Source organism: Schistocerca gregaria, chromosome X (assembly GCF_023897955.1).
Source record: "Schistocerca gregaria isolate iqSchGreg1 chromosome X, iqSchGreg1.2, whole genome shotgun sequence".
NCBI lineage: Eukaryota > Metazoa > Arthropoda > Insecta > Orthoptera > Acrididae > Schistocerca > Schistocerca gregaria.
The window spans coordinates 681,069,138-681,083,694 of NC_064931.1; the positions used below are offsets into that span (position 1 = coordinate 681,069,138).

The window sequence follows — 14,557 nt, forward strand, 5'->3', positions numbered from 1 at the left end:
AGTTTTAAAACAGTCATATTTTTTTACTGAGATAACCTGATACCACAAAGAATAAGACGGAAATTGTATTTTTGGAAGCAGGCTTCCTGCAAAGCAGAATGTAATGAAAAGTGACGTGTCGCTACATTTTTACACAAGGAAGGTCATCTATATACTTCATATCTGGGATAAACAGTGTGTATTCTCTTACTTTCAGTGGAATAAGTGCGACTGTATGCTACTTCTTAATTATTTCTTCAAGAATATGTTGCAACTTATGTCACTTCATTCAATAGTTTGTGCACTGTTTACTTATATTTCAAGGTCATTTATGTATCTCGCTGTTCTCCTAACACTTGTGACGCAAAATATATTAACTATTTTGTAAATTACGTACAAAACGAATTAAAAACAAACATTATTTTTACGTCGCATCTGCTGTCAGAGGAAGGCGAGCTTTCTGGCCGCTAGGAGCGCTAGCGTCACTTGAACTGTCAAATGGTAACAACTTTCACAGCAGCAAGTGTCGCGACTGTATATATTAGACTGTGCTCACTACTGTCAAAATATTCACGAATACGAAGTGTCTGCTGCTGATCATCTTATTAGCATATTGCCTGTAAGTTTTCAACATGACCTTCGTTTTGACAGAGTCAGGCAATACAGATGCTGACCAGGATCCTGGATATAACATGTCTTTTAGCAACAATCACCATGGACAGCATACTGGAGTTCGCATCCAGAGCATCTTCCAGATCACGTTCTTGTTCAAAAATTTGTTCGAATTTCATAGGTACTGAACACATCTAATCTGTCATATAATGATGATGCAGAACTCACATAACTTCCTCATAATCTTCTGGAGCTGTGGGATCTGTGTACATTTGTGCATCTAGAACCTGTGAAATACACACTTTCTGGTTTCAGGATAGAAACTGCTCATACGGTCCGGCCATTACCCTCTCCGTGCTGAAAAATGAAGTTAGTTATTCAAACAACAATTCGTATAGATAATGGTGTAGGATTATCACCACTATTGTTATAGTTATTCTGTATCAAACGTGGTGTCACAGTAGTTATCATCACCGGTTAAAGTCTGGAGGAGTAGGATCCCTTAGATCTGTCTCGCCGTGCTGATTCAGGTTTCCATGGTTTTCCAAAATTACACCAAGAGAAAGTTCACTTCCCTTCACTACTGTCCTCTATCAAAAAAGACCCTATGTCTAACGTTGGAATCAATGAGGCGTTAAACTTTCTTTAGCCTTCAGTTTCGTATATCCAAATAATTTCTTGGTCTCGCGTCCTGTTGATTCATGCTGCCTTTCTATGAATGCTTTCAATCCTATGCTGACACAACCTGTGACGGATTTTTGTGTTGTAATTGGGGAATGAATAAATAATTTGAATGAAGACGATACTTTAAGCAATATAAGGAAGAGCTATTGTCGAAGTTAATTTAGTGACATGAAATGAAAGCCAGCGTGTATATATTTCAGTCGTGTAGTTAAGCAAGTAATTAATACGGTTTCCCAGACATGATAAGCTTAAGTCTTCAAAAGTTGATCATTTCTTATTTTTGATGCCTTTTTTCTTCTTTTTTGCCTATGCTATTCCTCGCTGTCATCTTGTGATCTTTGAACGTGGAAGAAGAAAGTGCGCCTTTGAATTGCGGTTTGCTCGAGTTTGTTGGAAAGTTGTTTGAATGCGGTACAATAGCAGAAAGCAGCTTCAAAGATTTTTCGGATACTCCTAGGTTGTGATTGTGCCGTTACATGTAGCTGTCATCGCATGGTTGACGAAGAATTGTTGCCGTTTTGAAATGGGGGTCATTTACAACAAAATACGCTGTAATTTCAATATGGCTGTACGTGAATACGTCGCACTGGAGTAGCGGGCATGATCTCTATATAGCATAACAAGGCTGACTTGCCAGTAATATGTTTTCATCTAAAACTATGAAGTGTAACTAAATACATTGTGCAGCGAAGTTGTTGTGAAATTAAATTCGAGAAATCAATAAATGAAGCTCGTTCTAGCAGCAGCAGCTGCTGCTGCATGTCAGTTATTTTGCACAGGTAGTTCCTTTTACGTGGAAATCTTTAATTTTAAAAAAAGAAAATAGTTTTTTGCGACGATTACTTGCCGTGAATGTCATATCGTGAGTGTTTTTAGGCCCTGATTGAAGACGTTAATTTTCAGGTAGCTGTTGGCTGGAAATTACTTTCCTAGCCAACAATGCGGCGAACTTGGCGAAATAGAATCAAGATTACTGAACTCAACGCCAATTTGGTATGTGTGCTTTGCGGAGGATATTACATAGATGCTACAACCATCATCGAATGTTTACATTCATGTAAGTCATTGTTTTCAATACACGCGCTAGTTTATTATAGTAGTAAAAGGAAAATGATATGTCTGTAGGGTCTTGAATCATTCGCAATATTTGTGTCGTCGTTGAACCGTATCTATTATACTGTAAAAGTTGTGGAACAAAAATCATCACAATACTTGCAAATTATTTTGCTACGGAAAATTGACACATTTGATTTCTTAGATGAGGGATCTTGTGTAATTACTTTAACTGTGTAACCAAAATTTCTTCTTAAATATTAGACAGCTAGGCAAACAATTCGACGTGAAACAATGATATTAGTTTCCATAACATCATTGAAAGAGATGTGTAGTTTGCAGCGGAATGACAGGTTATCTGTACAGTAAATATCCCAATAGTTCCCTTTTGTACTAATGCATTTCGCTGTTTAAATTATTTATGCACCTCTTAGAGACAAGTGTCATCAAAGCGTAAGAGACAAATTGACATTTTTTTCCAAAAACTTTGAACGTCATATGTTTACTGCTGATTCACGATTGCCATAAAATCATTTATTTTGATTTGTCATACAATGTAAATTCTCGCTTGGCAACAAGTCATTGTTGGTTTATGTTGGCACCAAAATAGAACTTACCGAAGTGCAGTAGCATACATTGTAAGGTTTGTTCTAGGTTGTTCACATTACACACACACACACACACACACACACACACAGAGAGAGAGAGAGAGAGAGAGAGAGAGAGAGAGAGAGAGAGAGAGTGTCAGTTAGTGCAATGCCACTTTTAACTATGAACAAACTATATAGTATTACACCACTGAGAGATCTGTCATAATAAGATTATATATTGTTCTATAACAGCATTCATTATACATGAGTGTAGCATCTGCTATACAAAGACATAATTTTTATCTAACTAGTTGCAGTGGACCTCCCATGTTTGTGGCACGATAAAAGATCACTGGACACAATTGATATCAATATAGATACTGTGATGATATAGCTAGTAACATTTGATATTACTATTACTTCAAGTTTAAAGTTATCTATTGCTTTTTAAGATGATGATCTATTTAACTGAACTGATGTATTTTTCATTATATGTGAGGATCTCGCACCACAAGTGTAGACAGTATACAAAAAATACAAAATATTGTGGTTTAGTTCACAGCTGACACTGTTTATTAAATGCTTATGTTTTGAGTGTATTCTTGGATTTCTTTCATGTATTCTAAGGTAGCCCAAATTTATCCTTACTCTTATACTTCAGCATATGTTTCAGTCCAAAATCTTGTAATTGAGTATATGTTTCAGTGGAAAGCTTTAGTCTGTGTTCTGTTGTTTAGTTTGTGTTACCTTTGTCTATCTCAGACACTGTAGAGCTAATTGAAATTCATTCTTGATCATGGGTCCCATTTAAAAGCAATGTGAACTGGGTGAAGATGAAGATTCAGTACTAATCATTGGCTTTGACCTGTGAAATAACATTAAAGGCTGTTGTGACATCACCTTTTGATGAGTATTTGCACAGTTGGTTGTTAGTTGCCAAAGCCAAATTACATGAAAGCATAAAACCAATTTGTGACACTGATCTGTAGCTTAGCTTGAAGTCTATAGTCAATGTGTGCAGTAAGAAGATCCCTGACGGTTCAGTGGACTGGGCACAGCAGCTTTGTGCACCTACTGCAGTCAGTCATGGTACGTGATTTTGTTAACATTTTGACAGCAGTGCCTCAATGTTTCCAGAGCACTATAGACTGTGATTGCTCTTGTCTGCAGCTGTTGACACTTTGTAGTTCAAGGCCAACAGCAGCATTGCCAGCTGTCAGGGATCAACTTATGCCGACTTGACTGTAGGTTAGGTAGGAAGGAGACAGTTTGGTTATGAGTTGGCAAAGACAACTAATGTGAAAGCAAGAAACCTGCTTGTCATGACAGACTTAATTTGTTGCTTAGTCTCTCTGAAAAAATCACCACTAATATCACGTTATAGTCTCGATGTTGTTCATGACATTTGTTACTTGGTTCCTGCATCATTGGTCAAATGTGACAACTAGAATGAAATATTCCTCTTTATCCCATGCATTTGATGTACTGAAAGGATTCTTAAAGGATTGTGAGTGACAGTATGGTGAACTCTGTTCAGGATCATCGTGGAAGTCTGTAAGAAAAGAAAAATTTGAGCAGAAATATAAAAGTTGCCGTTAAAAAAAAGGGGGGGCTGCTAGGGACTGTAGTAATTACAGAACTGTTTCACATCTATTTCACACACAGAAAATAGAGCTAAACATACTAAAGAAGAGAGTAAAAAAGTGACTTTTACATCAGGGAAGATCAATTTGAATTTCGATCTGGAGGCTTAGATATTAAGATATGAAAATTTACCATAAAATAATGTTGGAAATAAACTACAACATCATTGTTGCTTTCATAGATCTGGAAAGGGCTTTTGGTATGGTAAACAAGAAACTTGATTTTCAAATTTATTTAAGATTATAGAAAGCCCATTTGTAAAGTGTGTCAGTATCAGGCTGCATGAATAACTATTAATGGGAGTCAAAGAGCAGTTAAAATCGGAAAAGAATGAGGTAGGGCTGGTGCCTTTATTCATACAGATGAAACATGTTTATTGAGGACAGTAAATAGAGACCTAACTCACTGCATATGATTTACTTAGTTGCAGACACAGAAAAGGATCTGAGCATGATGCTGAAAGTATTAGTAGTTTCTCCTAAACAATGCAAGTTATGCTGGAGATAAATACAAAATGTCATTTCTTAAGGTAACATGTGTAATTCTCAAATTTAAAAAAGTAATCCTTGCTAGCATCACCTTCCAGAACAAATAAGTCCAACAAGGAACCACATGAACCTAAAGATAAGGGGGACTCATCAATGCTTAATGTCTGGAATGTACTCCTATATTGAAATGAAAGCAGGACAGTAAGCATAAAAGACATTCTGGGATAAAATTTTGTGGTATAGAGGGAAGTAGCAAAAATGACCCGGACAAATTCCGTACTTTATCTTAATAGAGCAATTTGTTGTGCTCTGTGCAATCCAATAGGACCCAAGAGTGCCAACATTTTTCCAAGTTCTGTGGTGTTTCATTCAAGGAAAAATAGATTTCTTTAATTCCTTGTTCATTTCCAAAGCACGTTTAATAAGCATTGTGACTACTAAATATAGCACATACTGCTTTTTCTTTATTTTTGTTGATTGTGTTTTTAAATGTGTTTGAAGGCTCTGATGGAAGCATTATTAGCCTGTAGCTGTCTTCATAACACCTTTCTAGTCTTACTTATTTAGACAGATGGTCAACTCTTCACATTGTTTTATTTTGTAATAGATACCTCGTTTGAGCTTAATTCAGTCGTTGTGTGAACAAATTGTGTTAAAAGTATAGGATCAAAGTGACTGATCGAAGTTCCAATGCAGGAGGGAAGATAGTCTTTACTGTTTTGCTTCATATTTGGGAATAACATGTGATATTCTCCTTGTCCTTTTTTTTTAATGAGGCTCAATCACCTTCCCATCAAATGTGAGTATCCTACGAGAGGTCTGTGTACAGAGAAAAGGGATCTGCCAAACACCATAACCTTTTAGGAGCAACTGAATTCAAATTCTGCTCTGGTCTTTGTGTTTTAAATTTTTGTCACTAAATTGTTGTACACAAATACTGAGAATTTCTTTGGCAGAACTTCAGCCACTCCCTTGCTGTCTTTGTCCACCTTTTTCATCAGAATGCAGCAATATTGTCATGACAAGAAATTTATATTTAATTAGGTTGGGCTTCTAGATTTTGCATTCATGATATTGGAATTTTTTCTTGTGGGATCGTGTTAAGTTGTACATAAGCTAACACTTGTCTCAATAAATATGGCAGGGATAAGTAAATAAATGTTGAAGGTGTTAGATGTGTTTTTGTGTGATGAACCAATTTATTTAAGTGATTCACATGAATGACAACCTCAGCAACTGGTCAAGTAAACACATGAAAATTCTCTTAGCACCAATGCCTAAAAATGCTAAATGTATGTGAAATAATCTGTACTTCTACATAACTAGTTACTGTGAGTACTTGATGATTTACATGATTTCATAATATTCTCAATATTCTTATTTCCCATTTCACTTAATCGCTAATTCTGGACAATGCCATCACAATACTCCTATTTATTTATTCATCCATCCATCCTTAAACCATTCAGCACAGTGGAATAGGAATGTCTGAAAGTTTTCATAAATAAATAATGCACATGTAAAACATGCAAAGTAGGGAATGGTAAGGTGAGGATAGAGCAAGAAGCCGACCATGGCCTTATCAGCTGAACCATTTATCATAGTGAGTTCCATGTTCCTTGGACCATTTTCACAATAAATCATAATGATGTGGGACGAGTCTTTTACATACACATTACAACTTAATTTTTAATATGGTTACATACTGAAAATTTAGACTTTTTTAAAATGTGACTTAATAATTTCTGCCCAACACCTATTACACATTACAGTAATAGAAATACTTCTGCAGAATAGGAGTTGTCGAGAAGAAACTTTCAAATTTGATTTCAAATTGTACTTTCCTGTTTGTCAGACATTTTGTGTCATTGGGTAAGTTATCAAAAATGTTGTTGCATCCTTGTCCACCCCCTTTTTTGCTAAAGACAATCTTACAGTTCAGTAACGAATGTCATTTTTCCTAATTATGTACATTACTGTTCTTTTGAAATGTAGTGAATTGTGTACAATGAATTCCATGAGGGAGCAAATAGACTGTGAAGCAGTAGTCACAATGCCCAACTCCTTAATCACATGTCTACATGATTATTGTGGATGAGCACCAAGTATTATTCTTATAGCACATTTTTGAGCAATGAAGAGTTTCTTTCTTAAAGATGAGTTACCCCAGAATATTATTCCACATAACTGAATGAAAATATACAAAAGTCAACTAATTTGTCCCACCCCAAGATTTACAATGATTCTAAGTGCAAATGTGGCAGAACTAAGTTATTGTAGGAGTTCTAAAATGTGCCTTTTTCACTTTAAATTCGCATCAACATGGACATCTAAGAATCATTTAGTTTCCTCCCACTTTGTTATTTCCTCACTATGTTTTACACTTACCATTGGTGTAGTACCATAGGTGTGCTGAACCATTCACAGAAAACCAGCCAAACTATTGTTTACTATTACATCAGTTTCTGTACTACGCTTGGATTGATTACAATACTAGTGTCTTCTGGAAAAAGGACTAATACTGCTTGTTGTTTATTAGGAGGGAGATTAAGTATATGAGGGACAACAGTGGATGTAAGATTGAGCCTCGGTGAACCCCATACGTGATTTCTCACCAGTCACAATAATGTCCCCGGACTATACTAAATACAACTTTTGGTGTTCTTTTGGTTAAATATGACATTGTCCGCTGGTTGACTCTGCCATCAATCCCATAAAACTTCAATTTATCCAGGAGACTACTGTGTTCCACACAGGCAAATGCCTTAGACGTGTCACAGAAAATACCAATATGAAGCCCAAACTGTGATTTGCTGAGGATATTATTGTTGCTAAGGTGAGATACTATTCTAGAATACATCACCTTCACAAAATATAGCCTCAAGTCTGTTGTCGGGATTACTGATTTCTGATATTATGTTCATGTTCCTTAGTTTTTTAATAACCTTTCTTAGCAAATTTGAGTAGTTTCTGTAGTATGCAACTACTGCGGACTCTCTGCTAGTTCTTGCGAGCACATACGTTTCCCTTTTCTTTTCACAAGATACTTTAATCTCTGTAGGGATTCATGTTTTTTTTACATGGCTTTTCTGATAAGCTTTCAAAGAAAGCTTTTTGGAATTATGACATGAATTTATCATAGAGTAGATTAAATTTATGTTAGCATTTGGTTCGTTATAAATTTCGACCCAGGTAATCTCCTGTTAACTATTCTTAAAAACATTTGCCCTGGAGCTGTTAATTATTTCCACTGAGGAGTATCCATACTGTTAGGCACTATGTTATTTATCTTAATTGTGCATCATGATCAGGGAGAACATTTGTTACCGGGTAAATAGTTATTTTTCTTGCTTTGAGACTCACCAAAGAAAACATTATCAATTAGGGTCCTATAGTCTTTATCCACCCATGTTAGGAAGTTAATTAGCGAGATGAAATTGTAGGATCCAAATAGGGTTTCCTGGTCATTTTTCCTTTCAAAATCCAGTAGAAAATCTACATTGAAGTCGCCACCCTATTAACTGCTCCCTGATGTATGACAGAAACCGAATTTCTCATAAACAGTTCACCGCTTCCCAGTGGGGATCTATAGACAGATATAATTAAAACTGAAATATTTTTCAGTACTAATTCCCAAGCACACAGTTCTATGTGCTGATCACTACAAAATCTACTGGTCTCAATGTTTTTGACCTTGTGTTCTGTCTTAATATAGGTAATATCTCTTTCTTTTCTCATATTAGTTCTGCACGAGTTAATCTTTTATATGAAACCTATCTATCCCTGTGGTTATGTGATGCTCAGATAGGCACAGGATGCCTATTTTTTCAGAGCAAGCAGACAAGGAACTCTTGTGCCTTATTACTCAATCCTCTAATATTTCGATGAAATAGGCTAACCTTACTTTTTTGTGCATTCTTACAGCTAGTCGGGGTAACTTTGTACCATTTTTTTCAAAATACTGGACATGCCATAAATTACACATGACAACAGACATTGTAACATTTTACATCTGTAGTTACTGAGTTCTTGGAAAAGTGAAAATGTATACTAACTATGCCTTATCAGAGTAAAATTTCAGTTTTAATGCTGATACAAAGTTACACTGTCATTCAGGATAACTTTAGACTAGTCTTAAAAAGAAAAGTAATTTTTCCTATATCTAATGCTCTGGGTGAATTTAAATCATGCCAGAAGAAAATCAGGTGCTAATAAGAAGTGAAGACAATGTTAATTGAGTACTGCAGGTTTACTTTGAAATACCAATATATTTGTATCGACCTGGTGTTGTTCAATGTGAATTACTGTTGCTAGAGCTTTTTTCACAGCCAACACAATTAAAGGATGATCACAAGCCTAAGAGCTTATAGGGAGTTGGAAAGACAACTGAAATAGTAACTAGAAATACCAGAGGTGATAAAAACTGTTACTTTTAATAGAAAATAATGCAAGTAGATGAAGCAGCAGTGATTTGAAACAAAAGTGGTAAGTGATACAGAGATACCCTGACTGGTAAAAAGTCACTCTGATTGACTGTAAGCATTTTATGGGGCACTTCTGTTATTTAGAATTCCTTCAAAACAGTGTGCCTGAATCCTAATTCTAACCTAAAATAGGCATCTTACACAAGTAACCACAGGGATCTTGCCTTGTGTGATACATACATTTTCTGCAAGAAGTCACGCAATCTATCTTTCCCTCTCCTGTTCAGGTGTAGTCTGTGTCTATTATATCCCCATCTTCCAATTGTAGCAACAGGCACTGTCCTCATATTAGTTTCCATTTCAGTCAGCAACAGTCTGCTCAACTCACTGTTCACACAACTTCAGCAGTGTTGACCCAAGGCTAGTCATAGTGCCACAGGAAGTCCACAAAACTCACATTTATGTGTGTACACTGATAACCAAAACATTATGACCTTCTTTATAGCTTGTCTGTCTGTCTTTCAAATGAAATATGTCACTGATTCTGCGTATCAGAGATCCGACACATGTTTGATAAGTTTGTGGAGGTATGTAGCATTAGACATCTATGCACAGGCCATGTAATTCATATAAATAATGGGCCATTTTCAAGATATTTGCTCTCAGGCTCTCCCTAATAATAATCTGCCCTATGTCAAAGTCTCTTATCTCAGCTGATTTCCCTGTTTGCAGCCCATAACTTTGCTAGGGTGACCCTCCGCCCACGTCTTCTCCGCTTAAATACTTCTGTTACCACGTCTCGTGCTCTCAGCACCACCAGGCAGCACCCAACTTCGCAGCGGGCAGTGGTCGTATTGTTTTGCTACTCCTGTTTATTCCAGGTCACCCCTAGTTCTGTGACATCTGTCCTTAGCCAGGCTGTTCCTTGCTCCACCTACTACAATAACCTGACCCTCTTTGTCATATTCTTTGCACAAAATTCCTTTGTCATCAAGTCACCTGGCTTAAGACTAGCACTTGGGTTCACAGTACTTTTGTACTAGCACCCGGTTTTTAATTTGTCCTGAACCATGTGGCCTACACCTCTCCTATGGCTACTACATAGCAGCAAGGCTCATTTCTTCCTACTCTGTTTTGGAACTGACCTACACTTAGTTTCTTTGCTAGAAATTTGCAGCACCTCATTACCTTTTCTCCCTTTCAGACTATCTAGTTAAAATTTCGCGTGTTCTAATTCAGCCTGAAGGGCACAAATTTTTGGCTCCTCTTCAGCGATTCTTATGTATTTTTTTACATAGCCTACTGTTTTGTGGGTCAGCCTCGCTGAGTTCTCCATATACCCCACTACAGTCATGAAAATGAAATCCCAATCCACACCCACTTTGACTATCCTATGGTAACATCCACACTTACCATACATTGCAACACTGATTACTTGCAGAGAAAACAGAATAAAATCACTTAACATACTTTACACTACACCAATTTTTGTTATTTGTGAGTTGCAAAAATTAGGACTATGGGTTAGCACTTTCAAGTGTATGATATAACTTGGGAAAACCTTGGAAAACTCAATTCAGGACGGTCGGACAAGGAACGAATCCTGCTCCTCCCACCTTCCTTGATATATAATTGGGAAAGAAAACCACGTGTAGCTTGTCTACAAGGAGCTTACAGTGTGCACAAGGAGTGTAATCAGTGATATTACTAGAACACAAAACTTTGTTATATAATATAAACTTTTGGAAAAATGTAAATACGTGAACATGTTGCCTAACACTGCTGAAAAATATAAACGCATGGACACCTGCCAACACATACAACTATTCCTGCAACAGATTCCCTTCTCAGAGGGGGTTGTATTGCACTGTATCTGAAACAGGGAAAACAAACCAACAATTAGAAACATTCTTGTGCAAAAACACACACAACATGTTGTAAAAATTGTTTTCCATAGGCATAAATGGTAACTGTGATCCTTCTAATAACATCATTTACAATATTGTAACATTTCCTGTAATGAGATGCTGCAGATGTTGTGTTGTACGGCTGTAATTTTGATCCCATTGGTGTCTACTGGAACTTCAACCCTAATTGATAATGCTTTCTTTGGTGAAGCTCAAAGCAAGAAAATAACTGTTTACCTAGCAACAAATGCTCTCTCTGGATTATGATGCACAGTTAGTTAGGATACATAACATAGTGCCTTACAGTCTGGATACTCCTCAGTGGAAACCAGTTATAATAATTAATGGCTCCAGGACAAACTGTTTTAAGAATAGTTTGCAGATTACCTGGGATGATGAAGAGGCAGATTACCTGGGATGATGAAGAGGCGACCTGGGATGAAATTTGTAATGAACCAAATGCTGACATAAAATTTAAACTATTCCACAGTAAAGTCATATCATAATTTGGAAATACGAGGCGTATTTTTTAAGTAAGTACCGCTTTGAAATTAGAAAAAGACATGCTAAGATATCTCAATAATTTTACTTTTAGATGAAAGTCTGTACCTTAATCTACTTTTCTACATAATTTCCGTCAATATTGAGGCACTTGTCATAACATACCAGTTTTTGAATACCCTCCTGATAGAAGTCTGCTGCCTGACTGACATAGAAGTCTCCCCTGACCTTGTGTTCTGGGTGACTTTAGTGAACTCTACTCCTTTTCCTTCATCCCCCTGTTCCTGCCCCCTCAACACTTCTGCTAGAAGAAGAAGTCACTGGTTCCAAGAGCTTGCAACCTGTGTATCTGTTATATGCATGTTCTCTTGCCATCACTTGGTGAGTAGATTTATCCATCCAATTACGTTATATTTTCTACAGGAGCTGTATCAGCCGTATTACCAGCATATACACTCATGCAAGTCAGCTGCATGTAGACACCATGTTGCATGAGCTCATTGAATAATTGTTAGTACAAAACTCTAGTGAACTGTGCAATCACTGTTCGCCCTGATGTTAAGGAGTAGAGAATCAGTTAATACCAATCCTCGAAAGTAATGTTTAATCATTGATGCAAAGAATTTGAAGAAAATATTTTTATAATGATGATACTGAGTTTGAGAGAGCCACCAAAGAAGTTTTTTGCATCTAGTACAATAAGGAAAATACAACGTATACTTTGTCAATAACATTTTTTATGATATTTTAAAGCAACGCATCAGTTAGACGTTCAATAAGTGCTCTTGCTTACTGAGTGAGACAGACATAAGGGTTGTACTCAGGGTGACAATAATATTTCAAATCCCCATCCAATTATTCTGATCTAGGTTTTCCACCATTTCCCTAATTTGTGATTGACCTGTTCCTTTGAAACGGACATGGCCGGTATTCTCCTCTAATCAGAGCTTTTCATCTGTTTTTATGGTCTCATCAATGGGACAGTAAACCCCCATCTTTCTTCCTCTCACAGTTATCAGTATGTGTATTGGTGTCTTTTTTAAACTTTTATATTCAAGCTTTCATCTCCTGCAGCATGTAAATAATGGAGACATAATAGTCCTCATTTGTAATAAATAGCCTGCTTCATTCTAATACTGGCAGCATTGCAGATTGGCCTGGGTGATCCATTACGGTCTACGGAGTCAAACTACTGCACGTTGATGTAGGTGTAATGATTAACATTTAATAAGTGTGTATAGTATGTATTCAATAAGGCAGTCTGCAATAAGATTTAGGTGGACCTTTTTTTATCTTGTCTAAATCCATTTCAACTTAATTGTTGAATAAGACAATAGTTTCAGTGACAGGAGGATGATGAAAGTGAAGTTGGATGAGCACAATTTGTCAATGCAACAGTTGAACCATAGAATATGCCCTTCCTCATGTCCTAGCAGACAGATAATTATGTTGTTAAGTACATTTTTACCAGTCGGGTGTCAATTTGTTCTTTTATTTCCAATTTTCTACTGGATGTTTCTAGTTTTAGTAATAAACAGAGGGCAACTCTATTTTTTACCATTGACTCACAGGACATTTAATAGTTGTAAAGAAAGATGTTTCTCCAATAAATGCATGAAGAGATGACCTCTCAAAACATTTATTTATCTGTATTGTAAAGGGTTCTTGACTAAACAATATTTTGTTGTCAGTGTCTTTGTGGGCATTTATAATATGTTCAATCGTATTTGTATGATTTATAGGCATTCCTTGTTACATTTTCTCTTTTAAGACACCACAGAGAAAGAAGTTTGAAGATGTAAGATTGGATGGTCTAGAAGACTAATTTATTATACAGCAACTTCCAGTCCAGCAACTGCTGCAATTTCTATCAAAAATCTCCTGCACTCTGCCTAAATAATGTGTTGTCCAACTATCAAGCTGGAACCGCATAATTGAAGATCATCTAGCTACAAAATAAAGACCAACAAGTTTACACATCAAATTTTAATTGACCAAGGACACTGGTGGTCTCCTTCATACAGTCCATGTGGGTTTATGATCTACTTCATCCAGTCCATGTGGGTTTATTGAGCTGCAGTAAGGCATTGTTATGTCTATTTTCATCATGATTCATGAAAATTCATCATCTCATAATATTGCATGGGGAAAAATTCTGGATTTATTTCTATTTTTCGCAAACCGGCTGTAATGTCCTAAGAACTTTAGTCTGTGATATTTCAGAGTCACAAGCAATATTTTGAGAACTTTTGTGATTGTTCACAGCAGTAGCATCTATCACTGCATTTTAGTTCATCTACAGGCTCTTTTTACAACACACACTTCCTCTGGTCATGACAGCATTTGTGGTCTCCCAGGTTCACCATAAATTAATCATGACTTGAATACCATAAAGATGAAAGTCTGCCATATGATGTTGTTCTACAACACAGGCAGAAGATAAACACAGACCAATGCTCTTTGCATTTAGATATATACAACAGGAGGATATGAAAGTCTATCTATAAGATGACACTGTTGAACAAAGCTAAGTACAAACTCAGCAAAACTAACTCTCTGCTCAGTATGAATGCTCACATAAACACAACAATTTTCCATTGTGTACTGTGAGCTGGTTCAAGCAGTCTAACTTTCCATTTGAATTCTGTATGTACAGTTCTGCTTATGATTTTGGT

General features: G+C 36.4%; 1 protein-coding gene across 2 annotated transcripts in view; it reads left to right on the forward strand.

Annotated features, from left to right (window-relative positions):
- The first annotated feature begins 1,426 nt into the window (after positions 1-1,426).
- Positions 1,427-14,557, forward strand: part of LOC126297827 (uncharacterized) — a 70,276-nt gene continuing 57,145 nt past the window's right edge. The window contains exons 1-2 of one of the 2 annotated variants that reach the window (XM_049989071.1): positions 1,427-2,054; positions 2,179-2,332. In XM_049989071.1, the coding sequence (XP_049845028.1) occupies positions 2,215-2,332 (118 nt within the window). In that variant the 5' untranslated portion in view covers positions 1,427-2,054; positions 2,179-2,214. The remainder of the gene's footprint in view (positions 2,055-2,178; positions 2,333-14,557) is intronic. The other variant, XM_049989070.1, reaches the window with a different exon arrangement.